The sequence below is a fragment of the Saimiri boliviensis genome, chromosome 8 (genome assembly GCF_048565385.1).
Source record: "Saimiri boliviensis isolate mSaiBol1 chromosome 8, mSaiBol1.pri, whole genome shotgun sequence".
NCBI lineage: Eukaryota > Metazoa > Chordata > Mammalia > Primates > Cebidae > Saimiri > Saimiri boliviensis.
Window position 1 is genome coordinate 95708623 of NC_133456.1, and position 26017 is coordinate 95734639.

The 26017-nt window shown below is 40.9% G+C and overlaps 2 protein-coding genes across 8 annotated transcripts in view; one reads left to right on the plus strand and one right to left on the minus strand.

Moving 5' to 3' along the window:
* MASTL (microtubule associated serine/threonine kinase like) overlaps positions 1 to 2843 on the plus strand; it is a 42142-nt gene extending 39299 nt beyond the window's left edge. The window contains exon 12 of the mRNA XM_074404899.1: positions 1299 to 2843. Within this exon, the coding sequence (XP_074261000.1) occupies positions 1299 to 1327 (29 nt within the window). The 3' untranslated portion in view covers positions 1328 to 2843. The remainder of the gene's footprint in view (positions 1 to 1298) is intronic.
* A 1369-nt stretch (positions 2844 to 4212) lies between these two features.
* The window catches only part of ACBD5 (acyl-CoA binding domain containing 5), a 46314-nt gene continuing 24509 nt past the window's right edge, over positions 4213 to 26017 (minus strand). For all 7 annotated transcript variants that reach the window (XM_010341257.3, XM_074404901.1, XM_010341259.3 and 4 more), the window contains 7 exons: positions 25543 to 25746; positions 23589 to 23695; positions 19270 to 19537; positions 18701 to 18900; positions 14722 to 14772; positions 14293 to 14402; positions 4213 to 6745 (listed from right to left, as the gene is read on the minus strand). In XM_010341257.3, the coding sequence (XP_010339559.1) occupies positions 6733 to 6745; positions 14293 to 14402; positions 14722 to 14772; positions 18701 to 18900; positions 19270 to 19537; positions 23589 to 23695; positions 25543 to 25746 (953 nt within the window). In that variant the 3' untranslated portion in view covers positions 4213 to 6732. The remainder of the gene's footprint in view (positions 6746 to 14292; positions 14403 to 14721; positions 14773 to 18700; positions 18901 to 19269; positions 19538 to 23588; positions 23696 to 25542; positions 25747 to 26017) is intronic.

Below are 26017 nucleotides of genomic sequence, written 5' to 3' on the forward strand. Positions count from 1 at the left end.
GGAATAAACAAAAAGACTAAGACTTTTGCTTACTTTACTAATGATACAGTTTTGCCTCCTTGATTTCTATTGGTCCTTGCTCCACAATATTTATTTAAAATAGTATTGGAGGCTGGGCATTGTGGCTCACGCCTGTAATCCCAGCACTTTGGGAGGCTGAGGCAGGCAAATCGCTTGAGACCAGGAGTTTGAAACTAGCCTGGCTAACATGGCAAAACCCTGTCTCTACTAAAACTACAAAAATTAGTCAGGTATGGTGATGTACGCCTGTAGTCCCAGCTACTCAGGAGGCTGAGGCACAAGAATCACTTGAATCCAGGAGGCGGAGGTTGCAGTGAGCTGAGATTACACCACTGCACTCCAGCCTGGGCAGCAGAATGAGACTTGGTCTCAAAATGAAACAGTAATGGAACGATTAGGTGTAATATAATGTAGCACTTTCAATAGCTTGTTCAATTTTAATAGAAAATGTGATGCTTTACATCTTATTGTCATTTATTTAAAACATGCAACATTATCAGAAACAGACTGATCCTTAACAAAAAATAATTGTGTTTTACTTAATAAATGTAACTATCACAAGTACATTAATCTGTCAACATCATTCTTTTTAACAAAGCGAGACCCAGTCTCTAGGGGGAAAGAAAAAAACTTGTTCCTTTTGCACATTGGGTTTAGTGTTTGTACTTTCTATTACCATCCCAATAAAGAGCCCCGTTATAATGCAGTTGACAAAGTGTACAAATTAAAACAGTTACAGTGAAAGATACACCATTATAATTAGTGTTATATAACTGAATCCATGGGTTAATGGTTTTACCGATCTTGGTTTAGTAATAACGACTTAGATTTAATGGTCACTTCTAATAAAATGTTCAAAATACAGCCATTAAAAACTTCATTTAATGTGAATTACATCTTTCCCTTTAATTTGGAAAAATAATAGAACTATCTATTATCCTTTCTTGGTATTTGCCAGTAGTAGAAAGAAAAAAAGTTTTGGAATCAAACACAAATTGTTGAAATTGTTGCTCTGCCACAATAAAAGGCCAAGAGTAGGTTAAACTGAGCTATTGATGACTCACTGTATGTTCAGGATTAATAGTGTTTACTTTGGAGAGTCGGAATCAACAGAGTAGATTAAGGAACAAGCCAATTTAGTGGCTACCCAGGATATTAACCTTAACAGGGATTTGAAACATTACTGAATAATTGGGGAAATGTTCTGTGAGCCTATTTCCAATGCAGAAGACAATGGCCTTCAGTGGAAAGTTACAAATACTGTTTACTATTAACAGACCACGCATGTGCAGCTATAGTCACCTGAAATTCAGCCACCAGTCCATCTGGATTCAAGACCTATTTTAGAGATAGAAGCAACAGGACTTTACTGATATATGGGATGAGGCAGGTGAGAGAAAGGAGGAGCCACATTTGACACCTCACTTCTGGCTTGAACAGGTGGGTCAATTGTGCTACATCCTAAACTGGAATGAGGGACAGAATGGGTAAACATACTAAGTTTGAGATGTTTGTCAGACACACAAAGAATTCAAGAAACCAGTTAGACACCTCCAAATAAAAATGGTATGTCTGCAAATTCTTTTTTTTTTTTTTTTGAGATGGAATTTCGCTCTTGTTGCCCAGACTGGAGTGTAGTGCTGCAATCTTGGCTCACTGCAACCTCTGCTTCCTGGGTTCAAGCGATTCTCCTGTCTCAACCTCCAATGTAGCTGGGAGTACAGGCATGCACTAGCATGCCCGGCTAATTTTGTATTTTTAGTAGAGATGGGGTTTCTCCACGTCGGTCAGGCTGGTCTCGAACTCGTGACCTCAGGTCATCCACCTGCCTTAGCCTCCCAAAGTGCTGGGATTACAGGTGTGAGCCACTGCACCTGGCCTGCACATTCTTTTATACTCTTCCTTCAATAGGTGAATGAATAAACTGTGGCACATCTATACAATGGGATATTATTCAGCACTAAAAAGAAATGAACTACCATGAAAAGACATAGATGAACCTTAAGTGCATATAACTAACTGGAGGAAGCCAGTCTGACAAGGCAACACACTGTTTAATTCCAAATATATGACACTGTAGAAAGGCATAACTACAGACAGTAAAAAGATCTGTGGTTGCCAGAAATTAGCAGGGAAGGATGAATAGGTAGGACACAGAGGATTGTTTAGGGCAGTGAAACTACTCTGTATGATAGAATGGTGGATACATATTTTAAATTTAAATATGTACCCAAACAAATTTAAAATATATATCCGCCATAGAATGTACACTAAGAATGAGGCCCATGGTAATGATACATCCAGGTTGGTCCATCGGATGTAACAAATGTACCACTCCACCAGATGCTGATGGTGGAAGAGGTTGTGCAGGTGGGACCAGGGGAGAGGAGGGTGGGATATGGGAACTCTGTACTTTCCACTTGATTTTGTTGTAAACCTAAAACAGTTCTAAAAAAATTAAGTCCATGGCCAGATGCGGTGGCTTATGCCTGTAATCCCAATAGTTTGGGAGGCAAAGGTGGGTGGATCACCTGAGGTCAGGAGTTTGAGACCAGACCGGCCAACATGGAGAAACTTCATCTCTACCAATATTACAAAAAATTAGCTGGGCGTGGTGGCAGGCACCTGTAATCTCAGCTATTTGGAAGGCTGAGATAGAATTGCTTGAACCCAGGAGGTAGATGTTGCAGTGAGCTGAGATTGCGCTGCTGCACTCCAGCCTGGGCAACAGAGCAAGACTCCGTCTTAAAAAAAAAGATATTAGCCGGGTGTGGTGGCTGGAGCCTGTAATCCCAGCACTTTGGGAGGCCGAGGCGGGTGGATCACGAGGTCGAGAGATCGAGACCATTCTGGTCAACATGGTGAAACCCCGTCTCTACTAAAAATACAAAAAAATTAGCTGGCATGGTGGCGCGTGCCTGTAATCCCAGCTACTCAGGAGGCTGAGGCAGGAGAATTGCTTGAACCCAGGAGGCGGAGGTTGTGGTGAGCCGAGATCGCGCCATTGCACTCCAGCCTGGGTAACAAGAGCGAAACTCCGTCTCAAAAAAAAAAAAAAAATTATACTAATAAGAACTCATACTACACTTGATCTTAGCCAAAAGACTGAGGAGTGATTAAATAATTTTGTAGGCAAAGATATAACTATGAGAGCCAGTTCTAGCCAATGAGACGTGAAGAGTCTCCTGTGTGGGACTTTCAAAAAAGTTACTGTTTCCTAATCAGATGGAAAAATACAACTGGGAATTGCCTTCTGCATTTCACTCTGTGCCTGCCTATTACACAGACCTTAGATCTAGATGTTCTTCTCTATCTTGCAAGCATGAAGACAAAAGCTACACACTAAAGATGGGAGAAAGAAAGACAGGAGGAGCCTGTCTATCTAATGGTGTTGTGGAAGCACCTTCCTGGCCCCGGTCTTCTACCTCCAGATTTATATCAAAGGAAAAGACCCAGTTAGTTGGTCAAGCCATGACAGTTGGGTTTCTATTACATGCAGCAGAATACGGATACCTTAAATGATACCAGTAGTTAACATCACTTTTACCAGTCTCTGTAGAAGTTACAAGTCATAGATGGGTATTAAAAACACGAAACCCTCTCACAATTTTCCCCATAAGGCCAGAGATGTGTATTTAAGATGGTTGATTAGGGCTGGTCGTGGTGGCTCACATCTGTAATCCCAGCACTTTGGGAGGCAGAGGTGGGTGGATCACCTGAGGTCAGGAGTTCGAGATCAGCCTGGCCAACGTGTTGAAACCCTGTCTCTATGAAAAACACAAAAAATTAGCTGGGTATGGTGTCAGGCACCTGTAATCCTGAGAGAGGAGAATCACTGGAACCTGAGAAGCAGAATTTGCAGTAAGCCGAGATCATACTACTGCACTTCAGCCTAGGTGACAGAGCGAGACTCCATCTCAAATAATAAGATGGTTGATTAGGGTTCACTGTGTGGCTGTGGAAAGCCAGTTACTTGGGATAATAACTGAAACCAAGAATTTGACTGGATTGCTAGTATTCTCAACCAGATGACCAAATAAGTTAAATTTCATCCCAGTTTCTGAATTTTATCAAATTGTATGGAATAGCTTGGCTTTGAGAGTCATGATTACCTTATGTGTGACCACTACTTATTCTCATTGAATTCTTACCTAATCAATGTACTAACAGTAACAAGTAATAAAAGCCGTATCATTTCTCATTAACCTTTTATTTTTAACTTAGTTTTACAATAAACAGAAAAAAAGTTGATCATTAAAAAAATACCATAGCTGTCAAGTTTAAATGAGGTTCTTATTAAACAAAGCAGGAACACTATATCCTATAATTACATCTTTACTTTTATATACAAGAACTGTGTGCAAAGTGTTTTTCAAACTATAAAATAAGACTTTGGAACAGGATACAAATGGTTATCCCTAGGAGTTAGTTATCCCCAACTGCTTGTAATGATTCACAACTGCTTATACTCCTAATTGGCATTTTATTTATTTATATACTAAGAGAAAAACCACTTTTTTCTGATACCAAATTGATACGTAATTTTTAAAAATAATCTTTGAGGCCGGGCGTGGTGGCTTATGCTTGTAATCCCAGCACTTTGGGAGGCCAAGGCGGGTGGATCACCTGAGGTCAGGGGTTCGAGACCAGCCTGACCAACATGGAGAAACCCCATCTCTACTAAAAATACAACATTAGCCTAGTGTGGTGGTGCATGCCTGTAATCCCAGTTACTCGGGAGGCTGAGGCAGGAGAATCACTTGAACCTGGGAGGTGGAGGTTGCGGTGAGCCAAGATTGCACCACTGCACTCCAGCCTGTGCAACAACAGCAAAACTCCGTCTCAAAAAAAAAAGTAAATAATCTCTGATCCACAGGTCTAAATGTTATTTTTACATATAAATTCAGTTGCTTGCTTCATTTTTTTCACAAATAAATAGGGAACAATTTTTTAAAAGCAAATAGTAGCAGATCCCTTTAGACAGACATTTTAATCAGTATAGGATTAAATAATAAAAACATAAAGTTACTTGAAAGAAAAAGAAAAAAAGTTTGGGGAAAGTAAATTGTATTCTTATACTTTTCAGGCGAACAACCACCCTGTATACTAAAGACAGTTTAATTCTTTCTCTCTTATTTAAAACACTCAGAACACATGATTGTAAACCCAACATCATACATCTTGAGAATGCTCAAAAAATATTTGCCACAGGCTGGTCACAATGGCTCACGCCTATAATCCCAGCACTTTGGGAGGCCGAGGAGGGCGGATCACCTGATGTCAGGAGTTCAAGACCAGCTTGACCAACATGGAGAAACCCCATCTCTAGTAAAAATACAAATTTAGCCAGGCGTGCTGGTGCATGCCTATAATCCCAGCTACTTGGAAGGTTGAGGCAGGAGAATTGCTTGAACCTGGGAGGCAGAGGTTGCTGTGAGCTGAGATCATGCCACTGCACTCCAGCCTGGGCAACAAGAGCGAAACTCTGTCTCAAAAAGAAAAAAATATTTGCTACAAAGACTGAATCAAAGAAATCTTCAAAGCACAAGGTACATCTAAGTGAGCAGGAAGTTTTGGAAGGCATACAGGAAAAGTCTTCAAGGATCTAAATTATTCTTCTTTTTGGTCTAGATGAGAGAGGTGGAGAAGAGGGACTTAAGTTTCTGTTAGCTGGGCATGCCTTATTCCTATGGACGCATTTGGCCTGTTGGCTTGCAAATCCCTCCAATACCCCTGTGAAGTAGGTGTATCTAAAATAGTATACCCCGAAGGAAAAACTCAGGCACTAAGAGGTTAAGAGTCCAGTCTGTATAGTTTACCAGTTGCAGAAAAGTGATTTTCATTTGTTTCCTTTTTGACTGCTGTAAAAACAGTATAAATAAGTTTTCGTTTTATATTTCAAAGCACCCTATGAAGCAGACACTAGATATCCTTAAAGAAAAATGATTACAAAGGAATAAATGTATATGGCTGAATAAAAATCTTACTAATCATCTATAGGCTCAGAATAAACTTTTAAATCTACATGAAGTTCATTCTTTATCATTTCCATCAGCGGGTTATGTCTAGTCTGCAAATCATTTATAAAAACTAAACCTGGTACATAGGACTCCACTTTTTAATAATGATGCCTGAACACCAAACTCAAGAGTTGTGAATGCCCAAGAAAGATGACGGGCAGCCCACAAAGTGAATGTAACAATTCTGCCTGCGGTTTTCTATTATGTGGCATGGCAACTCAGTGACTAAGATATAAAGTCAATTACATCTCACTTGAAATTCACTCCGGGTTTGCATTCTTTCTTGTATTTAATTTAGAAAATTAAAAATACTCACTTATAAATCTGATCTCATTATCACAAAGGTACCTTTGAAAGCAGCTTATATTACTCTATGGAAGATAATCAGGTAAACATGTTACCAAATGATAATTAATAATGTCCTTCAAGTTCAAGGACATGGTGAATTTATGTATGCTACTTATAACCTAATAGAGATTGATTATTCAAGTATCAGCAATATTAGTCCTTAAAATGTTATCATATGTGTAGTGCAAAATATGTATGTGTATATCTGTACACAAACCAAACTACTAGACAACAAAAAGCAATGTAATCATCACAAACTGAGATTTTCTTGTGAATACCACAATCCAGCTCATTCTGAGGTCATCCAGTTCCAGTAGTCTTCTTGAGGAAAATACCATTTTCCTCAGTTCAGTTTTCTTTAAAAAGAAAATAAAAACCAGTTTCCTGTGAGTATAAATGCACATAATTCTCTGGATGGTAACATAATAATAATAATAACATAAACATAATAACATTCAAATTCAAAACAAAACCATAAAATTACCAACAGTCTTTATAAAACTACTTCATATGATTTACAGTCTGATAGGAAAGATCCAATTACAAGTGCTTAAATTACCAAACAGTTTAAAAACATTTATTTATTTATTTATTAAGGCAAAGTCTTACTCAGTCACCCAGGATGGAGTGTAATGGCGCCATCTCAGCTCACTGCAACCTCTGCCTCCCAGGTTCAAGCGATTCTCCTGCCTCAGCCTCTTGAGTAGCTGGCATTACAGGCACATGCTACTACACTTGGCTAATTTTTGTATTTTTAGTAGAGACAAGGTTTTGCCATGTTGGCCAAGCTGGTCTTGAACTCCTGACCTCAGGTGATCCATCCACCTCAGCCTCCCAAAGTGCTGAGATTGCAGGTGTGAGCCACCACGCCCAGCCATCCCAGCCAATTTTTTTATTTTATTTTATTTTTATTTTTGAGATGGAGTCTCACTCTATTGCCTAGGCTGGAGTGCAGTGGCCTGATCTCGGCTCACTGCAACCTCCGCCTCCCAGGTTCAAGCAATTCTCTTACCTCAGCCTTTCAAGTAGCTGGGATTACAAACATGTACCACCAAGCCTAGCTAGTTTGTTTTTTTTTTTTTTTTTTTTTTTTGCATTTTTAGTAGAGACAGGGTTTTACCACATTGGCCAGGCTGGTCTTGAACTCCTGACCTCAGGCAATCCATCCGCCTTAGACTCCCAAAGTGCTGGGATTACAGGCGTAAGCCACTGTACCCGACCCCAGTTTTTAATAAATAATTTAAATGTACATTTCTCCTCTCGTCTAGATTCTTATCCTTTTCTGGTTGGCTATCATATGATTAAGATTTGTGGAAATAATTTCATAATTTTATCAAAATAGAAAAGCTGTGAAACAAATGCTTCACAAAACTGTAAGAGGATAATAGATGTACAACCTGGACTATTCATTTAATCAACACAGATTATGTTTCCATTAGTTTCCAGGCTCTGTGCCAGGCCCTGGGGATTCAAGGATAAATGAGGCAGGCTCTCAGGCCTCAAGAGAGCCTGCCTCTTTTAGGTGGTAGGGGAGGAAGAGACATATGAACTCCAAACTTGCATATATGCAATGTGATGGTTTCAAAGACGGAAGAGTGAATGAGCTATCAGAAAAGGGTGGGCTTGTTAGCACAAGACACACAATCACATATGATCTGAGTTCTGCTCTAAAATCTACAAAACCTCCCCAGCCCTCAAGATGCTGAAATGCCTGAAACTCTCATAACAGATTGAATCCTCTCTGTAGAAGTACCCTTACGCAACTCCTTTGGCAGGAGTGATATTTTAAATAATCAGATCATTCCTTATCCTCTACAGAAATCCTCTCATGTACACCTCCTTGGCAGAAATGACATTTTAAATAGTCAGATCAACTTTCACATAACAGAAGGAGCTCCCGGCAACAGGAAGAAAACAGGCCCCTGGAGGAAGAGAATTGAAATGGTTGACTAAGACAAAACAGATGTGGGTGGCTATAAAGACAAACTGCCTAAGTGAGGTTTTAGCAAGAATGTTAGCTGCAGGTGCCTGAACAGTTAGCAACACTTATCAGGAATCTGTGTGATGCAGATTACTACACACAATCCTTTGCAGATTTATAAAAGGGCAGCTAACTTGGTCTCTGAACCCCCAATCTTCTTTATTTTTGAGATGGAGTCTCACTCTGTCACCCAGGCTGGAGTGCAGTGGTGCGGTCTCAGCTCACTGCAACATCCAACTCCCAGATTCAAGTTATTCTCCTATAGCCTCAGCCTCCCAAGTAGCTGGGATTACAGGCGCCCACCACCACACCTGGAAAATTTTTGTATTTTTAGTAGAGATGGTGTTTCACCCAGGCTGGTCTCGAACTCCTGACCTCAAGTGATCAACCTGTTCCTGGACCAAAGTGAGGGTCAGGCTTCTATTTCTAAGGGCCCAATAATGAGATGCAGATGAACTGAGAAGGCCTGGAAATTATCGCCAGACCAACTCAAAATTATAGTTTTCTAGAGCTTATATGTCTATGTGTAAGTGTGCATTCATCTAAAGACATAAGTGATTACCTTATTTGAATCTATAACCAAGGTCTGAGTACTGAAGAACTTCCTCTGGAGCCTTAGTAAATTTACTTAATCTAAATGGGTCCAGGTGCTGGGGTGATTACCGTTATCTTGCCTCCCTACTAAATCAGGTCTGGGGAGCTCCTTCAGACCCCAATAAACTTGTTTGTGGAGGCCTGGAGAGTTTCTTTAGACCCACAGTAAAACTTGTTTAATCCTAAATGGGTCCTGTTAAGAATTCCTAACTTATTTTGTCATGCTTTAAGGCCCAAGAAACGTCTAGGCAAAACACTTGGTGGGCTTTTGTTACATTCCAGCCTTTGAATAAGGGCCCTGGCTTTTAACATTTAACTTAACCACTCAGTCAGTACTGAAACAGATGTTATGGAGGCCTGCGCTAGTGAGACCTGACCCGACACACACCGCCTCAGCCTCCTGAAGTGCTGGGATTACAGGCGTGAGCCACTGCGCCCAGCCTGAACCCCCGAATCTTCTAATGTAATAGAATGAACATAAATCACTGTCTTCAGAACTTTAGAATTGTTTTCAGGCTCTTAGTGAGATCTTTCTGTTTGGTTTGGTTTTAAATCAACTTGCAAAATGCAGTGATAGAAGAAAAGTCACAGGAAACAACAGATAAGGGAACAGAAATAAATTCTGCTTTCCCCCTCACCACGATGAATGCTGCTGTAGCTGCACTGCTGCGATTCCTTCTCCTCCCCAGAAGCCCGGCCCTGACTTTTTGTGTCATTGCCTTAGGCTCCATTTGGAGAATGTTCCTCCTGAGATCCTACCCACTCCCAATCAGTTTGTATTTATTACCTCTCTACTGAAGGCTGAGTGTCCCCAAGAAAATTACATGATAGCAAATTTAGGAATCTGGGCAGGCTGCTTAAGAAAACTGGTTAGAAACGTCCTTTCCTTCAAAGTAATGTCAGAGGTATGTGAACCAGAGCAACTCCATCTTGAATAGGAGGTAGGTAAAATGAGGCTGAGACCTATTGGGTTGCGTGTCCAGACAGTTAAGGCATTCTAAGTCACAGGATGAGATAGGAGGTCAGCACAAGATCCAGGTCATAAAGACTTTCCTGAGAAAACAGGTTGCAGGAAAGAAGCCGGCCAGAACCCACCAAAGCCAAGATGGCGATGAGAGTGACCTCTGGTCGTCCTCGTTGCTACACTCCCACCAGCACCATGACAGTTTATAAATGCCAGGGCAACGTGAGGAAGTTACCCTACAAGGTCTAAAAAGGGGAGGCATGGCCGGGTGCGGTGGCTCACGCCTGTAATCCCAGCACTTTGGGAGGCCGAGGCGGGTGGATCACAAGGTCAAGAGATCGAGACCATCCTGGCCAACATGGTGAAACCCTGTCTCTACTAAAAATACAAAAAAAAAAAAAATTAGCCGGGCTTGGTGGCACACTCCTGTGGTCCCAGCTTCTCGGGAGGCTGAGGCGGAAGAATCGCTTGAATCCAGGAGGCGGAGGTTGCAGTGAGCCAAGATTGAGCCACTGCACTCCAGCCTGGTGACAGAGCAAGACTCCATCTCAAAAAAAAAAAAAAAAAAAAAAACAAACAAGAGGAGGCATGAATAATCCACCCCTTGTTTGGCATCTCATCAAGAAATAACCATAAAAATTGGCAAACAGCAGCCCTTGGGGCTGCTCTGTCTACCGGGTAACCATTCTTCTATTCCTCTACTTTCTTAATAAACTTGCTTTCACTTTATGGACTCTCCCTGAATTTTTTCTTGCGCAAGATCCAAGAACCCTCTCTTGGGGTCTGGATTGGGATCCCTTTCTTGTAACAGTAATAATTTAGGCCAGGCATGGTGGCTCAGGCCTGTAATCCTAGTACAAGAGAGGCTGAGGTAGGAGGATCTCTTGAGGGCGGGAGTTCGAGACTAGCCTGTGCAATAGAGTGAGACCCCATCTCAACAAAAAATAAGAAAATTAGTTGACATCTGCCTACAGTCCCAGCTACTCAGGAGGCTGGGGCAGGAGGATTGCTTGAGCCTAGGAGTTTGAGGCTGCAGTGACCTATGATTGTGCCACTACACTGCAGCCCAGGCAAGACGGTGACACCTTGTCTCAAATAAATAAATAAATAAATAACGTATTAGTTTAGTCTCTTGGATTTAACAAGTCTGCTTTCAGTATTTGACTCAAGGATAATTTTAACAGCAGAGTTGTCAGGTTGGACAACCAGGGACAGGTGTTACCACAGGAGACGCTTCAGGGCCTTTTTCTGAACAAGAAGTCTGCAGGTACTGCTCCTCCTATCACATACAGAAGGTTTTTCTGATCCATTGCAGAGTGACAGCTTAAGAAATCTCTTTTACTTTTAAATTTATATTAGTCTACGCTAGAAAAAAAATTAAACAGTAGACTCTGTGTATTACTTTTAATGTTAAAGGAAAAGATACTTAGTTTCAAAAGCATTTCCCAGGCTAGATCATGCCTAGAATCCCAGCACTTTGGGAAGCCAAGGTAGCTGGATCACCTGAGATCAGGAGTTCAAGACCAGTCTGGTCAATATGGTGAAACCCTGTCTCTACTAAAAATACAAAAATTAGCTGGGCATGGTGGCGCATACCTGTAGTCCCAGCTACTCAGGAGGCTGAGGCAGGAAAACTGCTTGAACCCAGGAGGTGAAGGCTGCAGTGAGCCAATTTCGTGCCACTGCACTCCAGCCTCCTATATAGTCCTATATATACAGGACTCCTATGTAGTCCTCTCTCTATATCTATGTATATAGTCCTATATATGTATATATACATGTCCTATATGTATATATTCCTATATGTCCTATACATATGTAAAACATATAGGATTATCCTATATCTGTTGTACATATCCTAGTATGTCTGTGTCCACGTGCATTTTTACTCAATAAAATGAAAGCTTTTCCATGTCTTATGGTACTTCCATTTGCCTTCTTGCCCAAAGAGGAATGCAGTTATAGCCTCAACACACATTTATTGAGCACCTACTACGTGCCAGACGCTGTTTTGGGGGATGAGCTACAGGATGATCCCCATTATAAGTAGGATACACCCTCTACTTGCCCACACTTTCCCCATTCTAATCAGATTTCTAGACCTTTCTCTTCATCCCTAACACAGAATCTGTCTCTTTCAAACCATACAACTGCTCTCTAGTCTTCCTTCCTTTAACTATCAGATTACAAATCGCTGAACAATGTGAGATTAAAAGATGCCTAAATCTCCTCAGGGCTAAAACTTATTTCCACATCAAATATGGCCCTACCTCCAACCTCAGTTCATCTGTTACATATATAAGCAAACAATATGGGTAAAAACACTATGCCTTGTCAAAATGAAGTTGCACAGTCGTAATAATTTGCAATTTGGAAGGATCTAACAGTCAATATACAGTAAGAAACTTACAAAGATTCAATAATAACCAAGTAGAAAATTGAAAATAGGAAAGAGTTTCTCCATTCAGAGACATCCATGAACAACTAAAAGGGATACTTAGGAGAAATAGGGAACAACCTTTTACAAAATTTCTAATAGTAAGGAACATTTAAAAAATTTTTAGAAAAACTCTAATTTTCTGTGACTGTTGAAGCAGAGTATCATTTATTTTTTCAGTGTTTTATAAACTAATAAGCTGGTTCCATCTTAAGCATAAAATAAATTATTGACCAAAGTAAGCTTTAGGGGTTTTTCTTTTTTTTTAAGCAAATTCCTCTACTCTCGAACTCCCAACTTTTCTACAAAGGAAACATGAAAAGGAACTTTGAAATGCATTACAAATATGTAAACATCTACCCTTAGTGGCACTGAGCCCTGCTGCTTATATCCAGCATTACTACGTACCTAACAAAGGCGTGGTTCTTTCCTATTACCAGGGATATTCAAATGTAAAACACTGTACAGCACTAAACCCACTGGAGGAATTAAAAATGTGTAGAAGAAAAGAAAAGGATTTAAAATCAGGTCTGCATTTGTTTTTATTTATTTTTTTTTTTTTGAGACCGTATCACTCCATCACCCAGGCTGGGGTGCAGTGGCATGATCATGACTCACAGCAGACTCAACCTCCTGGGCTCAAGTGATCCTCCCAGCTCAGCCTCCCAAGTAGCTGGGACTACACATGTGCACCACCAACCCAGCTAATTTTTTTATTTAGTTTTTTAAATTTTTTGTAGAGATAGTGTCTCACTTTCTTCCCAGGCTGTTCTTGAATTCCTGGGCTCAAGTAATCCATCCACCTCAGCTTCCCAAAGTCCTGGGATTGTAGACAGGAGCCACCGCACCTGGCAACTTTTTAGATTTAAGGAAATTCTTGAACCCAAGAGTTTGGCTTCAGGTTATTCCTAACATGGACAGACTCAGGGTTACTTTCAGGGATTCCAATCTATTATTCTCTGACCTACTTGAGGGATCTTGTCATCCCAAACTGGAATTCTGGCCCTCAAAGTAACCTCCAGCCAGGCACTGTTGTTTGTGCCTGTAATCCCAGCTCTTCGGGAGGCTAAAGCAGGTGGAGCACCTAAGAACAGAAGTCTGAGACCAGTCTAGCCAACTAAAAATACAAAAATCAGCCAGGCATGGTGGCACATGCCTATAATCCCAGCTACTCAGGAGGCTGAGGCAAGAGAATCACTGGAACCTGGGAGATGGAGGTTGCAGTGATCCGAGATTGTGCCACTGCACTCTAGCCTGGTGACAGAGGGAGACTCCATCTCGAAAAAAATAACAATAAAATAAATAAAATAAAATAAATTTTAAAAATAAAATTACCTCCAAATTCCTTTTTGATTAATTTTTAAAAATAGAGACAATGTCTGCCTATGGTGCCCAGCCTGGTTTCAAACTCCTTTGCTCAAGCAATCTTTCTGCCTTGCCCTCCCCAACGTGCTGGGATTATAGGTGTGAGCCACTGCGCCTTTAATTGGTATATGTCTGTAGTCTCAGCCACTCAGGAGGCTGAGACGGAAAGGATCACTTGAACCAAGGAGTCTGAGGCTTCAGTGCACATGATCATGCCTGTGAATAACCACTGCCCCCCTGCCTGGGCAACAAAATGAGACCCCAGTTTGAAAAAAAAAAGAGAGAGAGAAGCATGTAGCCACTTTTGTGTTGTTGCCTAACTCAAAGGTGTATAAATCCATCAGATGCTCTCAAGTGAAAATGTTTTTAAGTCTACCAAGTACCTAGGAATCCACAAGATATCGTTTCCAAGGGAGTTTCCATCTCAGGATAAATACAGAATGTTCACTATGACAATGTATCCATAAAATGGACCTATTATCCCCTTAATTGCTACTGAAAGCTCTGTCTACTACAGGTTAGGAGAGTTACACACCATTTCAAATGATAAAACTGGTCTTACCTTCTCCTTCTTTGATAGTATAAATACACCAACCACTGTGCAATAAAAGGCCATATGATGGCAAAAGTTAACACACCAGGAGACATCTCAAAGGGCCACCAAGATGGTCTCTGAGAAACACAATAAGCTCGTCACCAATCTCTTCAATACCGCATGTATAAACTTAAACACATAACTGATTCATAATTTTCAAAGTAGAAAATTAGTAACAAATCTCACTCCTGCTGAAGGGAGGAAAATATTCTGCATTTCCCAGTATAATTCAGGAAGCAGGCTTTCAGGAGTAGTTTGGACTTAAATAAACACGAAACCAGTATTTTTTAACTTCAAAGGTAGATTTCATTTGGGATGATTTAAAGATTTCGTATGTTCTCAATGTATTATAACATATGAAATCCTGGCATTTAAATTTTTAAAAAATTGTCTTACCTGTGAGGTGGGCTGACTAGTAGTCTGCAATGCTGATGTTGACGATTTTGCCTGTCAATGCAAATGAAAGTGATTTAGCCTTGAAAAAATAAAAAGCACAGTAATTTTTCTATTCCCTATCTTTTTTAAAAAGGCAGAAATTTTGAGGTTTGGGGGGTTGTTTTTGTTTTCTTTATGTATAGAACAGTTGGAACGTAGAACCATTAGTTTATTCAGTATTCTTCTGCGAACTATACTTTGATTATCCTGAAACTAATACTTACCAAAGCACAAGTTTCCTAAAACTGCAAGCCAGACAATACTTTGATGCTTTGTATTTTTAGCTCAAATTATATAAAATTATCAAAATAAAACCTCAAATCCATCTAAACTCCTATGTGCTTTACAGTCTTATTACATTACCTACTTAACTTTTCTTTTTCTTTTTTTTTTTCTTTGAGATGGAGTTTCACTCTTGTTGCCTAGGCTGGAGTACAATGGTGCAATCTTGGCTCACCACAACCTCTGCCTCCCAGGCTCTAGCGATTCTCCTGCCTCAGCCTCCCAAGTAGCTGGGATTACAGGCATGCACCACCACGCTCGGCTAATTTGTTTTTGTATTTAGTAGAGACAGGGTTTCATCATGTTAGTCGGGCTGGTCTCAAACTCCTAACCTCAGGTAATCTGCCTACCTCAGCCTCCCAAAGTGGTGAGATTACAGGTTTGAGCCACCACGAGGAGTGACTTTTCTTTTCTTTTCTTTTCTTTTTTTTTTTTGAGGCAGAGTTTCGCTCGTTACCCAGCCTGGAGTGCAATGGCGCGATCTCGGCTCACCGCAACCTCCGCCTCCCGGGTTCAGGCAATTCTCCTGCCTCAGCCTCCTGAGTAGCTGGGATCACAGGCACGCGCCACCATGCCCAGCTAATTTTTTGTATTTTTAGTAGAGACGGGGTTTCACCTCGTTGACCAGGATGGTCTCCATCTCTTGACCTCATGATCCACACGTCTCAGCCTCCCAAAGTGCTGGGATTACAGGCTTGAGCCACCGTGCCCGGCCTTCTTTTTCTTTTTATTTGCACAATTTGACCTTTCAATGTTATCCAAGCAACTTTTCTTTTTGAGACACAATTTCAGCTCACTGCAATCTCTGCCTCACGAATAGCTGGGATTACAGACATGTGCCACAACACCCAGCCAATTTTTGTATTTTTGGTAGTAGAGGTGGGGTTTTACCATGTTGGCCAGGTTGGTCTCAAACTCTCGACCTCAGGTGATCCATCCACCTCAGCCTCCCATAGTGTTGACAGTATAGGCATGAGTCACACAGTGCCTGGCCCAATTTATTTCTTCTATGAATCATCCAAGTGAATTATGCAAATTTTAAGGAAAAAAGTCCTAAATCAAAATCTTTTCAACTTTATTATTGTATTGTATTTTTGTAGAGATGAGGTCTTGCTCTGTTGCCCAGGCTAGAGAGAACATGGCTCACTGCAGCCTTCAACTCCTGGGTTCAAGCAGTCATCCTGCCTCAGCCTTCTGAGTAGCTGGGCTGACCACCAAGCCTGGCCATTTCAATTTTATTTTTTTGTAGACATAAGGTCTTGCTATGTGGCCCAGGCTGGTCTTGAACTCCTAGCCGCAGGTTATCCTCTTGCCTTGACTTCCCAATGTGCTGAGATTACAGGTGTGAGCCATGGGCCTAGCCTAAAGTTTTATATAACAGTGAAAAAGTAAATGTCTAAGAAAATATATCAAAAGAATTTCAGCAGAATTTCAATACCACTAAAGATACTGAATATATGTAAAATATTCTTAGGTTTAAAAAAAAAAACAAACTTAGAACATTCCAGGCACAGTGGTTCACGGCTGTAATCCCAAGCACTTTGGGAGGCTGAGGTGGGCTGATCATTTGCGCTCAGGAGTTTGAGACCAGGCTGGGCAACATGGCAAACTCTGTCTCTACAAAAAACACAAAAATTAGCTAGAGGTGGTGGTATGCACCTGTGGTTCCAGCTACTTGGGAACTTGAGGTGGGAGGATGACATGGTCCCAGGAGGTGGAGGTTGCAGTGAGCCAAGTGCAGTGGCGTGATCTAGGCTCACTGAAACTTCCGCCAACTTGGTTCACGTGATTCTCATGCCTCAGCCTCCCAAGTAGCTGGGATTACAGGCACGCATCACCACAGCCGGCTAATTTTTGTACTTTTAGTAGAGATGGGATTTCATCATGTTGGCCAGGCTGGTCTCAAACTCCTGGCCTCAAGTGATCCACTTGCCTCAGCCTCCCAAAGTGCTGAAATTATAGGTGTGAGTCACTGTGCCCAGTCACGAGGCACTATTTTAAACTCTTTTTCCTTATAGACCCTCTTGAGGATCTCATGAAGACAACAAATCCTCTCCCATCAAAAATGCAAAATCAAAGACAAATGTGCATAGTATTTTAGGGTGTTTGTAGACTCCTGGAAGTCTAGGAATTTGCAGTCTCATTAATAATAATATGTAACTGAGAATCCTGGGGATACATATAATTTAAAAAAACATGTAATAACTTGAGTAACTTATTAAGTAAAGAGAAAGATATTCCCAGTGGTTGTTTAGGGAAGCCTGCAGTATCAATTTCTTTACATGAGTCTACATTTAATGTATTTATCTTGTAATGGAAGCATATCTTCTTTGATTAATCCCTACAAATACTTCTTAACATCTGTTACAGCATGATGCTTCAATGTTGTATAATGTTTGCAGCTAGTTCAGACAGTCAAGGCTAATTACCTCTTTATTCTCTTCAACAAATGTTACTCAGGGAGAGGCAGGTGAGTCCAGGGATTATTATACAGGCCACAGTCAAAACTATAAATCAAACTGAAGTGTCTCTTCCTATGAACCTTTTCCCTTTATTTATTTATTTATTTATTTATAGACAAAAATCTCACTGTCACCCATGCTGGAGTGCAGTGGCACTATCTCAGCTCACTGAAACCTCTGCTTCCCAGGTCCAAGTGATTCTCCTGCCTCAGCCTCCCAAGTAGCTGGGATTACAGGCATGCAACACCTCACCTGGCTAATTTTTTTTATTTTTAGTACAGACAAAATTTCACTATGTTGGCCAGTCTGGTCTTAAACTCCTGACCTCAGGTGATCCACCTACCTCAGCCTCCCAAATTGTTGGAATTACAGATATGAGGTACCTCACCCAGCCATTTTTCTTTTTCCTTTTTTTTTTTTTTTTTGAGACAGAGTCTCACTCTGTCACCCACGCTGGAGTGCAATGGCACAATCTCAGCTCACTACAACCTCCACCTCCCGAGTTCAGGCAAGTTTTCCACCTCAGCCTCCCAAGAAGCTGGGATTACAGGCACCCACCATCATGCCTGGCTAATTTTTGTATTTTTAGTAGAGATAGGGTTTCGCCATGTTGGCCAGGCTGGTCTTGAACTCCTGACCTCAGGTGATCCGCCTGCCTCAGCCTCCCAAAGTGTGAGATTACGGGCAGGAGCCACCATGCCCAGCTATTTCTCTATTATTTTAAGCAGCAATTAGTTTCTGGGTCAGTCTTTTCTTTTTTTTTTTTTGAGACGGAGTTTCGCTCTTGTTACCCAGGCTGGAGAGCAATGGCGCGATCTCGGCTCACCGCAACCTCCGCCTCCTGGGTTCAGGCAATTCTCCTGCCTCAGCCTCCTGAGTAGCTGGGATTACAGGCACATGCCACCATGCCCAGCTGATTTTTTGTATTTTTAGTAGAGACGGGGTTTCACCATGTCGACCAGGATGGTCTCGAACTCTCGACCTCGTGATCCACCCGCCTCGGCCTCCCAAAGTGCTGGGATTACAGGCTTGAGCCACCGCGCCCGGCCAGTCTTTTCTTATACAATATTTTCAAAACTACGTTCTTTTTATTTTTACTAAAATGCATTAATTTATGTAAATATGTTCAACACAGATTCCACATTGCTTTCCAGAATCAGTAAGTGGAAGAAGGTATGACACATTTGAAAGTTTACCTGTGAAGCAGTCAGTGTTTCCAGTTTTTGCAGTCTCTGAAGGACATTCTGCATGTCCTCCTGCAGTCTCATCAGCACGAGGGCGATCTGCTCATTGAGGCTGCCTTGGGACCCTCTGTTGGAGCCCCAGCGCTCCCCATCACCTCCACTTCCCACCTGCCGACCCTTGGTTCCTTCACTCAAGTGTTGCATCCTATGTCCTATTTTAAGAGACAAAAATAAGTTTGTTTTAAATAATTCTTATGCAAGTAGAAACTGTTTTATTCATTTTCCTCTGTTATTTCTTTGAGATCTAAATCTCCAAAGTGTGTCCAGGAGCAGTGGCTCATACCTGTAATCCCAGCACTTTGGGAGGCTGAGGCAGGTGGATCACCCGAGGTCAGGAGTTCAAGACTAGCCTGGCAAACATGGCGAAACCCCATCTCTACTAAAAATACAAAAATTAGCCAGGTATGCTGGTGGGTGCCTGTAATCCCACTGCACTCCAGCCTGGGTGACAGAGCACTAGACTCCATCTCAAAAATAAGTAAATAAATAAAGATAGTGAGGGAAGAAAAAAAGGTAATCACCTCTTCCTCTTCTGACATTAGAGAATTCGTCATTTTCGCTGCCTCGCTTCTCCCGGTGTGGCGCTCCACTGTTATTCCTACCATCTTCTCCTCCATGCTTGACTTCACCTTTTCCTTCAACTGCAACCACCTGCATGTTCCCAATGTTGCCATTTCCAGGAAGTACTTGAACATCTTCACGAAATCCAGAATTTTCCATGGGTTGACTGGAATGACCACCCAAGTAATATTGAAATGGTCCATTGTTGGAGGTAAAGCTGTCTAAAGACTACAAATTTAAAACGACACTGAGTTAAAAGCTATAAACATTAATTATACACCAGGAAGTTTTTACAGCAACAGGAAAAATACCATTTTTCTAAAATGTTCTTTCATGTTATTATGGGAAATATTCTTTTTCTAAAAAATGTCTTCAATTCTGGCTGGGTGCAGTGGCTCATGCCTGTAATCCCAGCACTTTGGGAGGCTGAGGCGGGCAGATCACCTGAGGTTGGGAGTTTGAGACCCACCTGACCAACATGGAGAAACCCTGTCTCTACTAAAAACACAAAAAATTAGCCGGGCATGGTGGCACGTGCCTGCAATCCCAGCTACTCAGGAGGCTGAGGCTGGAGAATCTCTTGAACCCAGGAGGTGGAGGTTTCAGTGAGCTGAGATCATGCCATTGTAATCCAGCCTGGGCAACAAGAGTGAAACTCATCTCAAAAAAACAAAAAAGAAAATGAAAAAGAAAAAGAAAGTAAAGGAATAAAGAATAAAGAATGGTTACTGCATAGGCAGAGTGTAAATGTGTTTGTTTTTAAAAGAACTCAACTAAGACATTGATGGATGACAACCTATAATTAACCTAGATTTGGTGAGGTTGGTGATGAGGTGGGGTTGTATCTTACTTTTCTTCAGGAAGGAACATCTTAGTTAGGGTGTGAGGGGTATGTAAGAGTCCTCAGCAAAGAGGGAGAATGTACAAATTAGGGTGGAGGTGGGAAGGGACTTGACACATTAGAGAGAGAAGGCCAGGGTGGGTGGTGAGCAAAGACTACATAGGAGAGTAGTGTTAACAGAGGCCAGCAAGGGGCCAGGCGAGGTGGCACACCTGTAATCCCAGCACTCTGGGAGGCTGAGGCAGGCAGATCACTTGAGGCTAGGAGTATGAGACCAGCCTGGTCAACGTGGTGAGACCTTGTTGTTACTAAAAATACAAAAATTAGCCAGGCGGGGTGGCGTACACCTGTAGTCTCAGCTACCTGGAAGGCTGAGGCATGAAAATCAATTGAACCCAGGAGGTGGGAGTTGCAGTGAGCCCAGATTGTGCCACTGTACTCCAGAAGCCAGATCAGACAGCTCCTTGATCTTTAATCCATTAACTGATTGAGAGAGAAAACAGGAACAAACCTATAAGTTAGCAGCCAGATATTTACTGAGATTAAGCTCTACCTGGTCCCTTTCATCCACCTTTCCCAAACATCTCTTTTTTAAAAAGAAAAAATAAAAGGGCATCTGGGTTTTTCCATCCTTTTCACTTTTCACTAATTTCTCTCATTCTTAGTTTGGCCTCCTTATCCTGATTCTTCCAATCTATGCTGCTTTTTTTTTTTTTTTTTTTTTTTGAGACAAGTTCTGGCTTTATAGGCCAGGCTGGAGCACAGTGGCGTCATCTTGGCCACTACAACCTCTGTCTCCCAGGCTCAAGCCTTCCTCCCACCTCAGCCTCCCCAAGTAGCTACCATGCCTGGCTAATTCTTATATTTTTTTGTAGAGACAGGGTTTTGCCATGTTGCCCATGCAGATCTCAAACTCGTGAGCTCAAGTGATCCAGCTGTCTCGACCTCCTCCTACAGTGTTGGGATGATAGGGATGAGCCACCATGACTGGTTTATGCTACTCATTTGTGTTTGACCTTAGGTAAAAGATATTTTATTCATGTGTTTTAAAATTTGAGAAAAATAAGAGATAGATTTAATTGCATTATGAAATGAGAAAAGGAGAAAAACAGAAAGAGAAAAGTTAAAATCAGTTCAGGGAGGCAAAAGATAAATGATTGTCTATAAAACACACTGAACTATATTAGAACAGGTAGGAGACAGAATGGGGAGAGGATGTTAAAAGGCCTAACAGAAATATAGCTGTAAAAACCACCCTCGTCAGATTAATAGCTAGAATACATAAGGAGCATAAACAACTCAATAGGAAAAAAAAATCTAATAATCCGATTAAAAATGGACGAAAGATCTGAACAGACATTTCTCAAAAGACCTACAAATGGCAAACCATTACATGAGAAAGTGCTCAACATCACTGATCATCAGAGAAACGCAAATCAAAACTATGATTGCAAATCAAATCAAAACAATGAGATATTATTTCGCCCCAGTTAAAATGGCTTTCATCCAAAAGGCAAGCAATAACAAATGCTGGCGAGGACGTGGAGAAAAGGAAGCCCTTGTACATTGCTGGTGAGAATGTAAATTAGTACAGCTACTATGCAGAACAGTACGGAAGTTCCTCAAAAAACAAACAATACTAAAAACAGAGTTACCATATGACCAGCAATTCCACTACTGGCTGAATACCCAAAAGAAAAGAAATCAGTATATTGAAGAGATATCAGCACTCCCATGTTTACTGCAGCACTGTTCACAATAGCCAAGATTTGGAAGCAACCTAACAGTCCATCAACAGACAAATGAATAAAGAAAACGTGGTACATATACACGATGGAGTACTACCCTACCATAAAAAAGAATGAGATAAAAATAAATCAAAAATAAAATAATAAATAAAATAAAAAGAATGAGATCCTGTCATCTGCAATATGGATTGAATTGGAAGATATTATGTTTAGTGAAATAAGCCAGGCACAGAAAGAAAAATTTCAAATGTTCTCACTTATTTGTGACAGCTGAAAATTAAAACAAACTCATAGAGATAGAGATACAGTGAATAAGATGTAGTATCTGACAGCACAGCAGAGTGGCTATAGTTGGCAATATTTTTGTTGTACATTGTAGAATAACTGAGGGAGTACAATTGGAATGTTTGTAACATAAAGAAATGATGAGTGCCTGAAGTAATGAACACCCCGTTTACCTTGATATGATTATTACACATCATATGCCTGCACCAAAATATCTCATGTACCCCATAAATATATATTTATTATGTTTTTTATATTTTACAAAAATAAGGTGTAGATGGGGTCTCACCATCTTGCCCAGGCTGGTCTCAAACTCCTGGCTTCAAGCGATGTTCTTGCTTGGAGTTAGAGGTATGAGCCACCGCACCCACTCTACCCCATAAATATATACAGCTACTATGTGTCCATAAAAATTAAAAATAAACCACCCTCATCATTTTCACAAAAAGTTGAGAAAAAGAATTCACAGACTTTTATAATTTTTTTTTCAAGTTTTCTCTTCCAATACTGCATCTTAATCAACTGAAATTTAAAAATTATTTCTGAAATTTAAAAATTATTTACTAAAAATTTCAATCCAATGAATTATAGTCAATGTGAAGAACAGACTTATTTATTTAAAAATTATTCAGGCCAGGCTCGGTGACTCACACCTGTAATCCCAGCATTTCGGGAGGCTGAGGTGGTAGCACTGATTGAGGCCAAGAGTTTGAGACTACGCTAGGCAACATATCAAGAACCCGTATTTGAGCTGGGGGCGGTGGCTCAAGTCTGTAATCCCAGCACTTTGAGAGGCTGAGGCAGACAGATCACTTGAGGCCAGGAGTTTGAGACCAACCTGTCCAAAATGGTGAAACTCTGTCTCTACTGAAAATATAAAAATTAGCCAGGCATGGTGGCATAGGCCTGTAATCCCAGCTACTTGGGAGGCTGAGCCAGGAGAATTGCTTGAACCTAGGAGGCGGAGGTTGCAGTGACCTGAGGTTGTACCACTGCACTCCAGCCTGGGCGACAGAGCGAGACCCCATCTCTAAAAAACAAAAACAACAGCAAAGAAAATCATTCAATTTTCCTGAACATTAATAAATGTTTCAAACATAGGGACTAGCATAAAGTGTTTACTCTGCATCTCCATCCCACATCTCCTGGAATATTTATAAATATATGTATATTATTACTTATAATGGAATAGTTAATTGTTATTAATTTTTCTTTTTTTGACTTTTCCAGAATTTTACGTATTTTTGAATTAAGAAGAAAGCGTTTAAAATACAAATGTTTAAACATTTTAGGGGCATATTTTCAAAATGAAAAAGAGCATGTATATTTGCTACTAACGGACATTATGCACTGAATTCCAACATACCACTCTGAAAATTCACCGATCAGAAAATGTCATTTTTACCTCTTCTTGTCCAAATTGTTCCATAGAATCACAGTAAACTTCACTGTCTGAATCACTTGTCAAATGCTGAATTCCTGTAATATCTTCAGCATGATCATCATTTATATCTAAATATGAACAAAAGTGCAGATAGTATAATTATACCCTAATAAAAGAAAAACAAATTTATTCCTTTTTCTTCTTTTTTTGAGATGGAGTTTCACTCCGTTGCCCAGGTTGGAGCGCAGTGGTGTGATCTTGGCTCACTGCAACTTCTGTCTCCTGGGTTCAAGCGATTCTCCTGCCTCAGCCTCCCAAGTAGCTGGGATTACAGGTGCCTGCTACCGTGCCCAGCATTTTTTTTGTTTTTTAGATGGAGTCTCATTCTGTCACCCAGGCTGGAGTGCAGTGGTGCGATCTTGGCTCATTGCAACCTCTACCTTCAGGGTTCAAGTGATTCTCCTGTCTCAGCCTCCCGAGTAGCTGGGATTACAGGTACATGCCATCACACCTGGCTAATTTTTTGTATTTTAAATTGAGTCGGGGTTTCGCCATGTTGGTCTGGCTGCTCTTGAACTCCTGACCCACCCACCCAGACTTCCAAAGTGCTGGGATTACAAGCATGAGCCACCATGCCCAGCCAATTACTGTATTTTTAAGAGACAGAGTTTCACCATGTTGTCCAGGCTGGTCTCCAGCTCCTGACCTCAGGTGATCCATCCACCTCAGCCTCCCAAAGTACTGGGATTACAGGTGTTAGCCGCCACGCCTGGCCTTTATTCCATTTTCTTTTTTTTTTTTTCTTTTTAGTCCGTTTTCATATTCCATTTTCAAAATTCATCAGTCTTACATATTTTTTCCACTTTTTTTTCTTTTTTTTAATACTCCAACATAAGTCATCATGCTAGTATTTTTCAGCCATATTTTTATACTGAGAGACAAATTTGATTTATCAAGCCACACTTTTTAAAATTTACCAAAACTTTAAATTTAGTTGATAATTTTTATTTGAAAAGACCAAAATATTTGGCACTGAATTCCATAAAGACAGTCTAGATGAAACCTTATAAAACCTAATAACCCCATAAGAAAAAACTACCTACCAAGCAGGATGTCTAAATGTAAGAAGCCTCTATGCAAGTTTGGCTCTTACATTAAGAAATGATGTTTCTCAGCCAGGCGAGGCAGCTCACACCTGTTATCCCAGCACTTTGGAAGACCAAGGCGGGTGGATCACTTGAGGTCAGGAGTTCAAGACTAACCTGGCCAACATGGTGAAACCCCATCTCTACTAAAAATACAAAAATTAGCTGGGAGTGGTGGCAAATGCCTGTAATCCCAGCTACTGGGGAGGCTGAGGCAGGAGAATTGCTTGAACCCAGGAGGTGAAGGTTGCAGTAAACTGCGATGGCGCCATTGCACTCCAGCCTGGGCAAAGAAGCAAGACTCCATCTCAAAAAAAAAGAAAAAGAAAAAGAAATGTTGTTTCTCATACAGACTATTAGGTATCCCTAAAAATTGAAAAATAGGCCAGCACAGAGGCTCAAGCCTGTAATACTAGCACTTTGGGAGGCTAAGTAGGGCAGATCACTTGAACCCAGGGGTTCCAGACCAGCCTGGGCAACCTGGCAAAACCCTGTCTCCACAAAAAATTTAAACATTAGCTGTGCATGGTGGTACATGCCTGTAACCCCAGCTACTCAGGAGGCTACAGCAGAATTGCCCAGGAGTTCAAAGCTGCAGTGAGCCATGACTATGTCACTGTACTCCAGCCTGGGCAACAGAAAGAAATACATATATAACCCTGGCCCTAATTCACTCTCTTTCAAAACTGTAAACCCTTATAATATTAACAAGCCCTAAGATATGACTAAATAAGAGATTTTTCAATTCAAAACTGATCCTAAAGATTCTGTAATTATTAAAAGACTATTCATAGGAAAGAGGCTGGACACAGAATTATTTGGGATAATACCTTGGTGAATGCAAACAGCAGTTTTTCCAGTTTGCCCCAAGTCTTCATCAATAGGTTTTACTTCTTCAGTGTTTCTGTCATTCAGGGAGGAACTGGCATGAATGTCATTCTGCATATCCTGAACAAAGCCATCTTTATCATAGCCATTAGTGACAATGATTTCCAAATTCTTATGGTCTGCTGACTTCTTCATCATTTTCTTATCTTTTATGAGAAAATGGAGAGATTCATAAAAGTTCACAGTAGGTCACCTTCTGCATACCATGTTTTCCTAACCAGTTGTCATTTCCCTAACCTATCCCAATCCCTTTGAAGAGTTTCCTACTTGGATCAAAGAGAAGGCATGCTCCTTGAAATGGGGTTTACTATATGCTAAGAGCTCACCCAAACTATGTTGGCTTCAAAACTGTTTCAGTCCCCTGTGAATCTTCTAGAATACCTTTTAAAAGTATCTCTCACAGTCTTTTTACTCTTA